At 36.0% G+C, this 16,882-nt stretch overlaps 3 protein-coding genes across 5 annotated transcripts in view; all 3 read right to left on the bottom strand.

Annotated features, from left to right (window-relative positions):
- The window catches only part of LOC105163294 (homocysteine S-methyltransferase 2), a 3,968-nt gene extending 2,498 nt beyond the window's left edge, over nucleotides 1-1,470 (bottom strand). The window contains 3 exon segments of the mRNA XM_011081584.2: nucleotides 1-55; nucleotides 155-211; nucleotides 1,220-1,470. The exon segment at nucleotides 1-55 is cut by the window's left edge and continues 19 nt beyond it. Of these exon segments, the coding sequence (XP_011079886.1) occupies nucleotides 1-55; nucleotides 155-211; nucleotides 1,220-1,384 (277 nt within the window). The 5' untranslated portion in view covers nucleotides 1,385-1,470.
- Nucleotides 3,071-6,265, bottom strand: LOC105163295 (serine/threonine-protein kinase HT1). The gene is made up of 6 exons (XM_011081585.2): nucleotides 5,563-6,265; nucleotides 4,629-4,750; nucleotides 4,164-4,372; nucleotides 3,890-4,064; nucleotides 3,649-3,783; nucleotides 3,071-3,458 (listed from the first exon to the last, which is right to left on the bottom strand). Exons 1-6 carry the CDS (start codon nucleotides 5,885-5,887, stop codon nucleotides 3,252-3,254), a joined length of 1,173 nt encoding a protein of 390 aa, XP_011079887.1. The 5' UTR covers nucleotides 5,888-6,265; the 3' UTR covers nucleotides 3,071-3,251.
- Nucleotides 6,753-15,887, bottom strand: LOC105163296 (methylcrotonoyl-CoA carboxylase subunit alpha, mitochondrial). Of its 3 annotated transcripts, none has more exons than XM_011081587.2 (16): nucleotides 15,496-15,887; nucleotides 14,607-14,728; nucleotides 14,181-14,328; nucleotides 13,525-13,662; nucleotides 13,205-13,300; nucleotides 13,051-13,110; nucleotides 12,080-12,172; nucleotides 11,881-11,992; nucleotides 11,105-11,209; nucleotides 10,713-10,849; nucleotides 9,849-10,083; nucleotides 9,612-9,769; nucleotides 9,382-9,498; nucleotides 8,236-8,478; nucleotides 8,050-8,145; nucleotides 6,753-6,975 (listed from the first exon to the last, which is right to left on the bottom strand). In XM_011081587.2, exons 1-16 carry the CDS (start codon nucleotides 15,826-15,828, stop codon nucleotides 6,952-6,954), a joined length of 2,217 nt encoding a protein of 738 aa, XP_011079889.1. In that variant the 5' UTR covers nucleotides 15,829-15,887; the 3' UTR covers nucleotides 6,753-6,951. The 3 variants fall into 3 exon arrangements, with proteins under 3 accessions (XP_011079889.1, XP_020550290.1, XP_011079890.1); XM_020694631.1 differs by having other exon boundaries at nucleotides 6,758-6,975; nucleotides 14,607-14,715; nucleotides 15,496-15,626; XM_011081588.2 differs by lacking the exon at nucleotides 6,753-6,975 and adding an exon at nucleotides 7,534-7,851.

A 16,882-nucleotide genomic window follows, 5' to 3' on the forward strand; every position in this document is an offset into this window, starting at 1 on the left:
AGTTTTCACTTTCTTCCAGAGAATAACCTTTGTTCTCAAACCCCTGTATAGTTGCCTGTGAAGTAATGAAGTTTAAGAATTGAAATTTCAGCTTCACTTATATGTACACATGGCAAGATGAGGACCTTCTAAGTTAAATGCAAGAACAAAGTACCTGATAAGATGCTGTAATAATTATATCTGCACCAGCCTCAAGGTAATCAAGGTGTACCTGCTCTATTAAGATAAAGCATGAGCATTGATGATATATTTGTTTGGAACTCAGCACTATCTTTCAATTTGAAATTTGTGAGGAAAAAATTTCATCAAACAAACAAGAGGTCTGGATTCAATCTCAGCACCACAACAAGCTTAGAGGCTTAATATGTTGCGCCAGAGCACTTCCATAAAATTACAAAACAAATTACCACTTCGTCTATACTATTACAGCAATAAATTCTAAAACTCTGCAGTGGTGCTTGTAGCTGACTGGTAACACAATAAATTTCCAGTAGATGCTAATACATAGAATGTTTTAATATTGAGAACAAATGTCTTAAATCAAAGACTGTGTAGAGCTATCATTCCAATAAGCTAGGGCATGTCATCCATCATATGCTTTAGTAAGTTTTGGGTATTTGCAGAGTCACCTCCCCAGAGTAATTTCTCATAATCCCAAGCAATAAGGATTAAACGAAGGGATTGAAATTGTTTTAAAGGTCCATACTAGTTCCTAAACTTTCTAGATTCTCCCAGCTTGATGATCCAAATCAAGAAAAGTGATGTCCCACTGAAACCATTAAATTGTTGATCCTGCCACCATTACTAACCACCATAAAAATTCGTAAATGCAACTTGTAAGTGGACAAAGATGGATAATTGGCCACATGGTGGTCCACACCTCATTAACTTTTTTTTGTTTTCTCCCCTAACAATTAAAGCATCATATCCACTCACTGCAGAATTCTGAACTAGCAAACTCACAAAACTACAAAGAAAACAAGACTGCTAAAGCTGACAAAATAATCACATCATGACCCAATCTTTAATCATTATTCTAAGATTACGTACGAAACTCTTACATGGACAACTTAATACATACATAATAAGCGCAAAAAGAATCCAAATCTTCAATAAGACAAACAACCCACTAGCCCTGAAAGTACGGGCTAAAACGAACCCTGAACGAAAAACCCATCAGTGTTAAGCAAAGTCACAACATAAAGAATAAAAGGCATACAGTGCGGATAAGATGAGGAGAGGTGAGAAGGCACTTGGCGCTCCAGAGAGGGTCATTGAGATCGGCTCCATAGCGTTCGAGCTCCGTCGCTAGTCCGCCATCAATCACGGCAACATCGCCGCATTGGTGGAGGAAACTTGACATGACGGTCTCTGCAGGCCCCATTCTCCAAATCTTGGGTGTGCAGAGGCAGTTTGAGGTTTGGAGGTTTTTGGTGAAGAAAAATGGATGGACTTAATGCCCAAACTAACGTCTCACTGTATTTATATGGATACAGATGGTAATATTCCTACCCCCTCATTTCTCAATTTGATTATATATTTTTTTAATTCAAAATACATTACGTGTCAACGTAACAACATGCAAGACACGATAATTATAATTTAATCTAAATTATATTTTTAATTTCTTTTATAATTATATTTTTAATTTTAAAAAAATAATATAAATCGAAAGTATCATAAAAGATCCCATCCATTTCCATTATAAATACATTGGTATTATATATTAATATCATTCTGCGTGTATTACATGTCCACCCATTTTTCTGTAACTTTATAGGTCATGAATTTGAATCTTGCTATATTCATAAAATATTATTTTATTGTATAATTGGTATTATTTAGATTTTATTTATCTAATATTACTAATCAGGATATAATTATTATATGCAATGATATTACACATAATTAAATATAATCAATTAATAATAATTCAAGTTTCATATAAAAAAAGGAAAAAATAGGTATATTCATGCTCACTATCATTGTAAATAAATAAATCTCATGTATATATATATATTTTTGTTCTGTAGTTTCTGATTATTAAATTTATCGTTGTTATCATAGTTTTAAAATTGTCAGATTCTTCTCCGTGTCCAGATTCATGGTACTAATTTTATTTTCATTTTTTAGTGAAAAAAATGTGTGTTTTTAATTTTATATAATTTTTTGTGCGAAAACGATGAGAAACTATAAATACCTCCTGTTTTAACGGCATTCTAACAGTAAGACCATTCCATTAGACTTTGTTAGATATTCATTTAAATTTTTTAGTGAACTAACCAAAATATTATTTTAAATTATAAATTATAATTTTATATATTTTTTACAAATTAATATTTTATGTGGATTATTTATTATTATAAACAATTTTTTTTTCTTAAGAAATTCAGCAAAGGTAAAGCAATAATGTCCACTCACCGTCTAAAAGGCTACATAATTGTTTTTCAAACAACAATGAGGTATTCGTTATTATACCAAATTTAAAGAAACGTAGTTGTAATTTGCCCATAAATATATAAATGGATATAATTAGAATACATTCAAACCAACTTAAAGTTTCATTTTTCATAATTGTTTCGAAAACTAAAATTAAAATAAGACATAACGAAAGAAGCATATTAATAGTCCTACAAAAAATAATTTTAATGGGAAATTGAGATACCTTTATTATTATTATTATTATGCAGGAAAATATGCTAAGAAATTCCATCCAAGGGTTGCCCAAAATTCTATTCTTCCTTGTGCATCAAAGTAGGAATTGATGCCCTCTTTGCTTGCTTACCTTCAACAAACCACTTTCATGGATTATGCTTCTAGAGGTATTTATTCTTTTTTGTTTTTTTTTTTATATGAAAGATAGGTCGTGAATTTAAATTTTAAGAAAGAGTCGGAAAATCAATTTTAATTCTTAAAAAGGAAAAAATAAGTATACATATTCTTTTTATAGTAACAAGAGTATTCATGCTTGAACTGAGTCATATAAAATTAAAATTAATTATATAATGCGCGGTAGGTATGGTCGAAAATTTTATTTAAATAAGAAAATTTCAATAAAGAAAATATAACATTACCCAATCACAATTTCTTTTATTTAATAATTCAGTCACAGTCAGAATGGAATATAGACATCTTGTGGGCAAACACTGTTTATTAAAAGACCATCTCCAGAAGAGTAAAATGTAAATGAATTGATTCTATGTAAAATTGATTGCTTATTACAGCAGGAACTGAATAAGGTTGTGGTCTAGTCATGGACCACGAGCTTTTCTGAAACAAAAGCATCCGCCAGCCTCATCATCAGGTACCATTCCACCACCCTTGCTCGTGTCCACTGCTTCTAACAGCCTCACGACCTCGTCCATCTCAGGCCGATTTTCTGGTTTTGCATCCCAACACTTGCGCATGATGCTTGCGAATCCACCCGGGCAGCATCGTGGAACTTCTGGTCGTAAGTTCTGGGGAAGTAGAAATTTACGATCATTAATGGAAAGGTCGTTAAAAATGCTTTACCAGTTTTTTAGTACTCTACGGAAACAGAAACTAGTAGCAAATCGGTCCATTTCACCTAATAGAACGAAAGTGAGATTACTACTCCACATGCAATGAATCGAACAATAGCAATAACTATTCCTACAGAAGACGGACCTGTTGCACCACAGCGGCAGACACGTCAGCGAAGCTGAGATCAGGATAAGGCATATCGCAGCAGTATATTTCCCACAAGCATATGCCGAAACTGTAGACATCGCATTTCCTATTGTAAGGCTTGCCGTCAAGAACCTAAAAATTTCAAAAGCCATTAGTTTTTGCTTAGCTGGTTGGCCTTAACATGGAACAGTTTTAGATGAAACAGCTAAATACTAGATTGGAAAAGATAATAGCGTACCTCTGGTGCCATGTAGCCGAGAGTACCAGTATTTCCAGTCATATCCCGTGGATTCTGAGCTTCAATCCGAGCAACACCAAAATCGGCAATTTTAAGAGTTCTATTAGAATCAAGCAGCATATTCTCTGTTTTGACGTCACGATGCACAATTTTTTTCGAGTGGAGGTAACTCAAACTGCAGAATCAGAAGGGGAACTAGTGAGAAACAGAAAAGGCACTTTCTTGGTGAGGACCAATTTATGAATTTGAATTATTTAACCATAATGTTTCTCACCCTCTAGCAAGATCTAGGGCAAGTTGAATCACAACCCCAAAAGCGAGTTTTTTCCTGCTATTCCTGATTAAGAACTTCTTTAATGTCCCACCTGGAATGTACTCCACCACAACACAACATGCTCTGGACGGAAGTGAGTTGAAACTACCAGCCAAAGTGCCTTGAGAAGGTAGCTTGAGATTCGATGTTCCCATTGAGGCACCAATAAACTAGAAAGAAAGAAAGTGTTAAGTTGTGAGCAAATCAAGTCATAAACATAGACAAATTGATCATGTCTTAAAAATAGAATGCGAATCTGACTATTGCTATATATGCTAATATTATAGAACACGGACTGCGTGAAATCTGACCATGCCTAAGATTGGTGTTAAAAAAGTGCAGAGACAGCTATCAAATTTGTCTCAAAGCTTAAAATGTTGCATTTTCAAAATAAAGTCGTATGAATGTAAAAGACTTAATCTTCACCTTAGTGACGTTTGGGTGGTCAAGCTTCTGCCAGACAGCTACTTCTTGTTTAAAAGATGCCCGAAGAGCAGCGCTCTCAGCTGCAGTAGCAATGCCATCCTCCCCCCAGTCCAATACCTTCACTATGTAGTTGAGAATTTTGCAGTTGTCAGAGAGTAACACAATTAAATATGTAAGATGCAGGTTTTCATTACACAAGGACAACAAAAATTAGTTGGCGCTTGCAGCTGATGTTACATAGTTATACATATTGCACACACGAAAGACCGATAAAATTCATTTCCAGAATCAGACATCCATCCGTTTATTATCCATCTTTACAATAATTGATTCAGTTCATAAACATAGGCAAGAACACAAAATAGAGAGCTAAAAATTCATTGAAGAAATAACTTCATGAATATATAAAGCTCCAGGACTAATTTCAAGAGTAGGCGCCTCAAGTTTCAGCAGATCATCAATGCAATGAACTTTACTTATCACTATTCCACACTGATGAAAGTATGGAATTTATTAACTTAATCCTATTTCTACAAGATTCAGGGGCTTAAATAAGTTACACAAAAACTTCAATCAAACTGCTGCATAGATGAGAAAAAGACAATTTGGAGGATTATGCTTCCTACAATGCTTACAACAGTTTTATAGGCTCATTGTTTCATACAATTAATAGAACGTGGAACCATATTTGCTTAAGTTAATGTCATTGCCTCAATACTCCAAAACACTGTCTAGTCCCTCCAGAAACATTACTTCTGAACTTAAACAGTAAGAACCATACGTGAATGATGGAGAATTCTCACAGAAAATAAACCAAAAAAAGACAGTGAAAAAGCACAAATTTGTTTAATCTTCAGCAGAAACATGACAAAAATGAAAAAAATCCTTCATAAGATAAACAAGATTAAAGGAGGGAAGCAGATTCTAGTCTTACCTGCAACATCTTGGCCATCATAAACACCTTTATAAACTGTACCATACGTCCCATGAGCTATAACATTTTTTATATCAAGCTTAGACAAATCGATTTCCCATTCTTCGGGCTTGTTATGGGCTTCAGCATCTCTAGACCAAGCCCGACTCAAATGCTTCTCCAGCTGCACATCCCAAGTCTTGAAATCAATCTTATCAGCCCTCAAGAACACAGTGCTCTCTCTGTTATCACCCGCACTACCCACATCCTTCACTCTCAATTCCAAGGCGCCTTCTTCAAAGTTGTGGGCTGTCCCAACAACACTCTCTTCCTTCTTCAAATCCATTCTCGTGGCTCAAAGCAAAACAAATAGAAGCTTAAAGCACGAAATCAGAAAGAACAAGAATATACCAAGAAATGCTCAAAGCCCATTAGAAACATTCAAGAGAGCGAGGGAAGCATGAATACAGAAACAGCTGTTGAGAGATGAAAGAGTAGAAATAGTGGTGGTAGTGAATGGTGGAGCCAAGAAAGAAAATAAATAGAGGCAGAAAGGGAGGGAGAAAAGGGTTGGTATCCGTGAAAGAGAACAATCAAATGGAATGGAAGGTAGTGGAAATGTAAACAGGGAATGACATCTCATGCGAAAGAGATTGTACAACGACACAAGATTGAGTTTTTGGAAGCCACGAAACGCAAAGTGAGGACCCGTGTGCTTGTGGACCAGATTTTTTACATGGACGATGAAAATTGGTAGGTAGGTATGTAGCCGCTTGCTGCTGCACTTGTTTGCATGTTTATCATTAAACCGCCAGGCTAAGTAAGCATAAAACATGAGCACCTCCCAAAGATTAAAGCTTCAATAAGTACGAGATTGAATTTTATGTTGCTAATTGTATTTCATCTTTTAAAATCCATTTTGCAAAAAACTTAAATCAAATAGAAAATTCACTTTCTAAGAAACGATATTGAATCTTGGAAAAAAAAAGAGAGCTAAAAATGCAATCGAAATCCAGTGCAACTTCGGTACCAACGCAAGGCGTCTTGTGTGTAAAATCCACATCAATTTAAAATTTGCGAAAATTTTTTATACATATTAAATGTATGTACAAAATGTTTATAATAGAAAAGTAAAATAATAAAAAAACTCACACTTGATGAGTTCATCTAACGATAAGTTAAATCAAAAACAAAATCTATGTCATCTGCCGATCGACAATAAATACTATAATCACATCACATGGCATATATCGATATGTTCGGGGCAGGGATTTTATTATTTTTCCAATCAATTTACAGATCTTGTCTGTCTCTTCAGGGCCAGGGAACAGGACAAAGACAAGAGGATCCCTCTCTGCAGCTTGCGTCCGACGGAATCAAACAAACTACATTACATTCTTTCAGTTGAGATTAGATGCCATGTGATGGCCATTCCTGGTATTGTTATATTCACAAACCATAATTAAAAGAATGCGTCGCATCACCTAACCTAAAAAGGAACGAAAATGATTAAATCATAATTAAACAAATAGTGGTAACGATCATCCAACATATCTCCAAATATGTCCCTGTGCATTTGTCTTTGGCAGTAAAAGGCAAGGAATTCAATGCCATGAACAAGAATTCCTGTTGGTTTCTTCATTAGCTAGCACCCATTATGATATAGAAACATCGATTAAAACTTCACATATGAAGTCTCGAGGATAAAACTGTAGTTACCCTCTCATTCTACAATAATTGGCTATTTACATGGTATACAAAAGTTGCAAGCTGTATGGCATATCGTAGGAATATGAGGGCCTCAACGTCAGCGTATTCCGTACCAACATGAGCGAGGATGGTCCAAGTCGGGAAGTTCAATGAATTTAGGCGAACAAATTTGGATCTTAAGGTCAACGGTGGCTTTCGTCCTTAAAACAGTAAAAAAAGAGTAGGGCTCACCTAACACAATTGATCATTTCCAAGAGCATTTCGTAAAAATTATATGAAGGCAAACAAGAAGAATAACAAGAATGCTAAAAAGCAATTTGAAACAACATTATCTTGAAAACAACCACCAAATGTAGAGAGGAAGAGAAAATGAACATGGGAAATTATTTGCAGGCTTTTCAAAGACCAATAAAGTTTTTGGTTTTATTACATTTTTCAAAGTGATGGTCAGGGGTAAGAACCTGATGGTGATATTTACAAACAGGTATGTGTCCAATTAGGTTACTGGTCCCATGGTCCATCTCTGCCATACATTAAAAACAGAGGGATTTTTTCAATTCGTGCACACAAATAATCCTCTCTTCCACATTTTTACCCGTCCTGTTCAAGAGAAATGTAGCTTGTATCATAATGAAGCAGAAAGTATTGGTGCTGGTAAAATGACTCTATAAGCTGCAACTAGCATGCCTTCAGCAACATAAACCAGCTCATGAATTTAGATACAGTATTTCCAGGCAAGCAATGATATTCTGCAAGTGGGCAAATGAGGTCAAAAGACCATTATGAGCAATGACTCACCTTTACAGCAAATAGAACTGTACCATCCGAAACCTGTTGACCGGCACTGACTCGAAGCCTGCTGATGCAACCAGCACTTGGTGCCTTCACAACATGCTGCAGAAGAAGTTGTTAAGCAACATATGCTGAAAATAAAACATCTAATAATTTAGGCAGAGTAAAGCGTTCCAGAACACAGACGCAAACCTCCATTTTCATAGCTTCTAAGACTAATATAGGTTGCCCTTCTACAACTTTTGCACCGTCCTGTACCAAAACTTTAACTACTAAACCAGCCATAGGAGCCACAACAGTCCCAGGTGGATGTGAGGATGCCTCAGGAGCAGGCTTCTGATAGGATTCATCGATATCAGCAAGGTCAAGGCCTTTTCTCTGTTTAAAATGGTAATGGGATGATCCATGCCAGATGTGAATATGCTCCATCTGATCCTGCAATTGAGTCAGGGTTTTTACTCGGAATTAGTAAAGAAATGCAGAACATAGTGTTGAACAAAAGTCCTTTGCCATCATCCACCTTGTACCAAGAAAACCAATGAAATGAATAGAAAGCCATGTATGCTTGATGACAAATAAGAGGATAGCATCACCAGAACTGTGGGCATAACTTGTCACACTATTGTCTCGACTTATGAGTCACTTATTGATAATGAACATAGACTATCAATCATCACATTTAGAAAGGATTTGAAAATTTAAGGTCGATACCCCCCCCCCCTGTTTCCTATTTAAATGGTTTGTGTGCTTTCACGCTTGCGGAAGGTGCGCGTATGAAGGGCTGGCTAATTGAAAGTCATTTCAGTCATCAAAGGATTTACTGAGATACGGTGTGTTCTATTTGATCGCCTCGAGAGCATATCAAACAACTGATTAGAGCAACTTGCTGCTGTAGTAAGATACAGCACTTTTCTCCATTACTGCAGCTGTGACTGTCATTGTATATGTACAAGTGTATTATAATTCTCATTATACTTCTTTTACATGTGTACAGAAGTGTCAGCATGGCAAATAAGTGAATGCAGTGCAATCACTGGAAATGGTTGCATGTGGGAGAGAGTGCGATAGTCCTGGGCGTGAACTCCTGAGTAGAAATAATTGGTATTTGATACTATTAATTTATTTTTCATAGAGATAGTGACAAGCTGCAGCAACTAGACCTTAGTTCTATAGAAGGGCTTCCAACAAATTAAACAGTATAGGCATTAACAAGAAGACAAATTCCTGAAAATGGAAACACATGAACTCTAAAGCAAGCAAAAAGGAAAAAGACAATAAAATGAGAGAAAAATATGAGAAAAAAGTTCCTTTTCATTGTCTCCTAGGGTAAAAATTCACCTTCTGATAAACAGCTATGCTGACATTCACGCTTACACCACCATGTTCAACTCTAAAATCATGGTCTCTTAAGTGCGCCACATTCAACTTGAGACCAGGAAAACTACTTCCTCCAACCTGTAAGTGCATATTACTAGTTCAAGATAGGGTTCCTGAAATTATTAATTTGAAGTCCAAGAGAAATTCAGAAGCAAAAACATTCAGCTTGGAATGAGCAGAAGAAAAACAACCTCAATTAGATATTTCCCTTCACCCAGATAAGTGATATGTACTGGTACAAATTTCGAGCTACCGTTGCTAGATTCATCTTCCCACTCAAGCTCCATTGTACGTTTTGCAGAATAATTGACTCGGAAAGGAGGATTAGCATACCACAAGGAAAGGTTACCTGTGCATGAGTACAGGATTAGTGATTCCAAGGATACAAGAAGCATCTGTAGGCTACATAAGTTGCATCATTAAATTACCAGGCCTGCCTTCTTTTGTTACTGCATGTTCCTTCTCACAAACACAAGCAGCTGCAATGGCAGCCCCATGTATAGCAGCATTATAAACTTGCTGTTTTGATAACTGATCAGTTGGATCAATGAACAGATCATCTTTATGCAAATCAATGAAATTGGTTTCCACTTCTCCATTTTCAAAAGCTCCATGGTTTGCAAGTTTTAAGAGAAAATCTATATTGGTTGGCAAACCTGCAACCTGCAAGAACTAATGATCAGATTCCACTCAATTGACAAATGACTAAATTAGGAAATGTGATTAAGTGACCTGGCAGCGGAGTTTCATAGATGACTACGTAGTGGGGACAGGGTCATCAAGCAAAAAAACATTGGTTTCTTCATAGAAATTAGATTACAAGAAAAAGAAGAAGAAAGGTCGTGGCAAAAATCTTGCACATGAAAGAAAGAGAAAATGCTGATTATCGGATGAAGCAGATCGGAGGCACTTCCATCATCATCCTTGTAATTTGGAATTCTACATCATGATCCCAATAAGCTTACAAAAACTACTGTTAGCATATCACGTCCTATGGAACTACCAAAACACATTCCTCAAACACCAAAAAAAAAAAAAGACGACATTATGATCATCAACAACTAGTTTATAACATGCACAAATTAGCAGGGAATTTTGATCCATTGAGCAGAATGTTACATCAAAAGGATCTTTTAAACCTAAAAGTAAATTAGTATAAATTCAACTTTCATAAACGGCCCATGTGATACGAATATCTGGAAAGTCGCAAAAACTTGAGCATTATTTAACAAACAACTATCTACATGCAATAAAATTGCAAAAGCTATTGCTTTATCCCTAATTCAGTGTACCTGAAACGTTGACAGGCAATCCTTCATTTTGATTAATGCACCTGTTCGATCTTCTCCCCACACTACAAGTTTAGCTATCATGGGATCATAATGCATGCTAACTGTGTCTCCCTGCTCAACTCCAGTCTCAACCCTAACTGGTAATAGGAATTAACTTGAAATGAGAAAAATTCACAAAAAAAAAATGGCCAAATCTCCAGTTTGAAAGATGCATTATATCCAAGTCGAAAAATTATTAAAATAGACTCTTCAGGAAGTCATCAAGATTTATTTCATCAGCACCAGTAACTTCTATGACAGGTTGCATGATTAGTTTGAGGGGTTAGTTTTGGAGTTGTATAGAATTTGCTATTATTTGATTTAACTGAGTTGTTGACTTTGGTTTGTAGTACCTTCGGATGAAACTTGAACAGGACGATAGTGATGAAGAATTCCAGTTGCTGGGAGAAATCCTTTTGGAACATTCTCAGCATATATGCGGGCTTCAAAAGCATGACCTGTCATAAGAAGTACTCAGAAAGGTACAATACTACAATCAGCCCAGGAATGAAGGAATCATCACCATATTATATTGCCAAAGATTGGAAGAAGTACTGAATAAGCAGACAGGTATGCATGAAACAGTAAAAGTAATATAATCCATCTGATCTCGTCTAAAGGTCAAAGCTTATGTAAAGACTCATGAAAAACAAACATATTTGAAGTCAAGCATATCAACTATAGCACAAATTAACATTAATCATCAGTCAAAGTTGCAGAAAAAGTACTTAGGTCAGATTGCAACACAATATTTAAGATCTTCAACAATCACTACCTTTACCTGATTTTTAGCCCGACACAAAATATCCTAGTAGATAACCTTTATCTAATACTAAGCATGCAATGCGACGCACATATGCTCTGATTGGTGAATGTTACATTCAAGAATAACATGTTCCAGGATGCCCAATATTGAACAAGAGTAATAGACGGTACAGAAATCCGTGGTGTAAAAACCACAGGATCATACATATATATATGCCCTTCTTTGACCCCTACTCAATCTGAAACTTTTGAAATGCCTCCCTCCAAGTTATACTAAAACAGTTCGACGTTGATGAAGCATGAGCATACATAGCACCACATCAAATGGCAGCATTAAAAGATTCACATATATATGAAATCTTACCTGACAAGGGCACATCTGATTGACTAACTGGAAGAGGTTCTCCATTAGCAACACGTATTTGCCACTCCACAAGATCTTGACCAACAATCATCTCAGTAACAGGATGTTCAACCTGCAAGAAAGGCCAACATTTTCTGCATTTAGAAGTATATAAAAAATAAAAATAAATAGAAGGCATGGTTTGGAGAGATGAAACCACCTGAAGACGGGTGTTCATCTCCATAAAATAAAATTCTCCGGTAAGAGTATCAACTATAAACTCAACAGTGCCAGCATTGTGATAACCGACTGCCTACACAAAAGTGGAAATCAAAGTATTGCAAAGTTATTAAGTGAGACTACAAACAGAACAGCTGAACTGATTACAAACTTCTACAAAGACTTCCAAAAGCAGTTGACATTCCCATTATATTTAAACATTTGAAACCATCGGACATATAAACAAAAGTAATGAGTTTCTGTTTGGAAAAGTTTTTATTTATATAAAGGATGATGGAGAGTAAGAGGGAGTAATACAAAGCAAATGCCTCATGATATTTTTCTTCTCAGATTCATATAGTTCAATCACAGAAGATATCTTCTGCATCTGGGAGACCAATTGTCAGTTCACTGAATTGCCTTTTCTTCTTTCTTTTCTTTATTCTTGTTTTTTGAAGAAAAGAATTAGAAGATCCTATAAGAATATGCTCCACTAGATCATTGCCCAGAACCCTTTTGCATTCTCTTCATCATAGATTAAGTTGAAACCGTGCTCTTACTTGAGCATGCTAACTGAGAATGCTGAACAAAAATATCATGATTAGCAGCTAGCATCACTTAGGACTAGGAAGGCACATCAAAGAGAAGAATATTTTACACAACCTTCAATTTCCAGCACATATACAGCTTACTCTGAGAAAAAAGTTGTCAAACAACATACTATGTCTAAGAAGCATTCTTGTAAGAGTAAAGGCACACAAGATTGTATGCTGCTTCAAAAAGAGTAACAGAGCAATTCAAAGGATCCCTCAATGGCTTCAAAAGTTGATGAAGAATATGCTAAAGAGAAAGATGAAATTAAAAAAATCCATCAATCCATGCCATCTCCATGACAACTGGCAGTAAATAAAGCACCAACATATAAAAAGCAATGATGGACAAAAACAGCAGATACTTGAATCCATCAATCACCTTGGCTGCAGATACAGCCGCTTTACCCAAGTGTGACCGAAAATCATTGCTGATGTTTGGCTGCAGTTACAGAATGTTTTTCACAGTCAGATAGCAGTACAAGGATAAACCAAAAAATTGAAACTAAAGGAGCATGCTGGAAGAGAAGAATTACAGCAGGGGCTTCTTCAATAATCTTCTGGTGTCTCCTCTGCACACTGCAATCTCTCTCATTTAGATGTATAACACTGCCGTGTTTGTCCCCAAAGATCTACAGTGCGAAGCTAGATAAGTGTCTTCTTGTCATTAACAAGGCATTTAGTAGATAATCTCTTCTCAGCTTTTTTATCAGGAAATTCTTTGTGCAAATGCTAGAAATGGGAGGGATGTAAAGGAAACAAATGATGAAGAATGTGTTTCATGGACTAAACCAGTTTAATGGACAAACAGACAGACGAGCTTTCAAACTGATATTGGGATTAACAACAAGAGTACCTGGACTTCTATGTGCCTCGGTTTTGTGATATATTTCTCCAGCAGGATTGTGTTGATTCCAAAAGACGCAGCAGCTTCTCGTTGTGCTCCAACAAATGCATCAGCAAAATCGTTAGGACTTTGCACAATTCTCATACCCTAAAATAGGCAAGAACAATATTATGCTTCGAAACCATCAGTGAACTAGTTCAGGTTGTACTGACTAGCAAATTTCAGACAAATTTTGACAGGTAAAAGAAAAGGCCTAAGAGGGGCATCCACTGTTCTATTTGTGCATCACATGAATAGAGGATTGAATGGAAAGTGGAATAGGAAAACCTTAACATATGCACAGCATATTAGTCCAAGAATGGAAGCAACTCAAACCTCTCAACACCAAATTCTGATCATTTCATCAGTTATGATTTAATGAGTCTACTTAAACTTACACATGGTCCCCAATTTTATAACAATAGAGCACGTCCAACCATAACATGCCCCAGTCCCAGTGCTCTTTTGGTTCCAAAGATTAACAAAAATTGAAAATAGAAATGTTACATACTATACAGAGAAAAAGATCAAGTAATAAAGTCGAATAGCAGTTTAACTACAATACTTATATCAACGAATCTTAAATAAGCAAAATTAAGGGGACGAAAAATCAAAAGTAGTAGCACCTTCCCTCCACCTCCATGAGTTGGCTTGATCAATACAGGATATCCGATTCTATCTGCTTCTAACTTCATTAAATCGATATCTTGTTCGTCACCATGATATCCAGGCACTAGGGGTACTCCAGCCGCACCCATTATTCTCTTTGAAGCACTGAAACATAATATTCCTCAATTAGGACTTGACAGAATATACAATTAACAGAGAATTAAATATTTCACATAGAGGATGCGGTGAGAAAATTTTATTGGATATGTATCTATCAAGTTCCCAAAAGTGTTTTGTCATGTCCAAGTATCCAAGAGAGCGAGCTCTCTGTTTCAATGCAACCAAAGCTCCTCAGCATCTATGTGTAGGCAAAGATGAAGAAAGATAAACCAAGAGTAGAACCTTAATGAACCAGAAGGTAGTGAAATGCCCTGCAGTATTACCTTTTATCACCCATGTCACGAATTGCCGATGCAGGAGGTCCAATAAATATAAAACCCTCATCTTCACAAAGTTGGGCAAACTCAGAGCTTTCTGATAAGAAACCATAACCTGGGTGGATAGCCTAATTATCACAAAGAAGACATCCCAGTCTAAAAGTGCATCCCATAATCACTAAGCAATCAACCATCTATATGATGAACAATAAGAAATAGTACAATTGATGAAAATTATAAGCCGACCAAAATATAGCAATGTAATACACCAAGTTGCCCTTGCTGTTGTTAGAATAAATCACAGGAACTTATTATATACCATTAATTGGTATTCGCTGTGCCAGTTTAGATATCCTGTTTTACTTTTTATCGCCATAAAATCTGATTTAGTGACACTTCGCATTCATGAAAATTTTCCAATCCCGAAACAAATATTTTATACATGGTCCTTTTGGGGGAGAGTTACAAAATTCTAATGTTCCAGTCTACACCTGGACGTAGCTTTATAAACTAGCTAGCTGGTGCGGAGCTCAAAGTTAAACAGTTGTAGATAAATACAGTAAAGCAAAAAGAGCTCTCTCACAGTTTTCAGCGTACTGATTAACTCAACTTGTGAACTCTGTAAACTAAACACGTAAAATGATAAAAGTTTTCGAACTGGCCCATTTAACTTGCAAATTGATTTTCAAAATGAACAGAAGTGAAGACATTCCTTAAAAATACTGCAGAGCTTCTAAATTTCGCTCAGTTTTGAGACTACACGTTCCACTTGAACCCGAATAAACCTTACCCCTCCCACATTTATTTACTTCTCCTCAAAATTTGAAAATTAAGCAAAAGACATTCGATTAAGCAACACATGACGAGAAGAAGAGAACCATTCAGTATGTATAACCTGAGCTCCGGTTCTGGAAGCGGCCTCAATAATAGTGGTAGCGCTCAAGTAGCTAAGCCGAGCAGGCGGGGGTCCAATCCTAACGGCCTCATCAGCAGACTTAACATGCAAGCTGCTCTCATCGGCGTCGCTGTAAACCGCGACAGTCCGAATCCCCAAGCGCTTGGCCGTACGAATAATCCTGCACGCTATTTCACCTCTATTGGCGATCAATATCTTCTCTATTCGTCCACTCGCTCGGCTGACTGAATCCCTCACACTGGAAGAGAACTCTCTGCGCCCAACCGGCAGAGCTCTGGCTCTTCGACGGATTAGTAGACCTAGGAACGACATCGTCTGGAAGCTCACACGCAGTAAAGTGTGACGATTCTTTGATGGAGGAAATAAATGACGACGGAGAGGGAGCTGATTTCATTTTATTATTTTTCATTTTATATAATATATATTTTATTATTATTATTATTGGATAATACTGTCTATATTATTTTATTGCCTAACCGGAATAAATGATCCTATGCGACGCTGGCGTGGCAGACATGACCAATACTCTATTTCTTCCAATCCTCAAGAAAAAAAAAAAAGAAAAATACAATGAATCCCCTCTATATCTTTAATATTTGATTTAAAATTATGTAATTTTTTTATAAAAGTCTAACATTATCAATTTTATACTTATGGTATTTCTTCTTGTTAAAAAAAATTATAAAAAAAAGTCTAATAAGATGGATGAAAAATTATTTCAAAAAATAAGTCAATTATAATTTTCTATCACAAATAAATTTTAGTCAATTCATCTAACAAGGCTGACGGCTTATGCTAGCTGTTGAACCATAATTAAAATTAAAGTATTATTAATTTTTTAAACAATAAAAAATATTTATAACGAAGGCAAATTTAATAAGAGTTGGATGAAAATAAGAGGAAAAAAAAAGGAAATGAATTGAGTCCAGTATTCCAGCCCAAAGAACCCACTTTCACTGTTTCTTCACTTCAGATTTCGGTAGAATGTCAAATAGCTCGCTGCTCGGCATATTCATTTATCAATTCTGAGGTTCCAAGACCCATAGCATCAATGCTGAATAACACTCAAGTCCTGTAATACCAAGACCTGAAGATCTTTCTTAGTATTCATATATGTTGGTCCTATCACGTCAAAATTTGTATACTTTCTTCACACACTAGATCCGCATCCCAGGAAAGAACTATGATTCCTTCACCATTTTTGTCTTTTCAACTCTAATGAACCGTCGTAGAGTTCTCCACAACATGAAGCAGTTAAAAGAATACAAAGCAAACAAGGTTTATAGCCCATGGGAAAGCTTGTAAAACGTATCTCGACTGAAAAAAGATTAGCATTTAGAGTCGATAATTGAAATGTTTCTATCTA

This window comes from Sesamum indicum, linkage group LG6 (assembly GCF_000512975.1).
Source record: "Sesamum indicum cultivar Zhongzhi No. 13 linkage group LG6, S_indicum_v1.0, whole genome shotgun sequence".
Lineage (NCBI taxonomy): Eukaryota > Viridiplantae > Streptophyta > Magnoliopsida > Lamiales > Pedaliaceae > Sesamum > Sesamum indicum.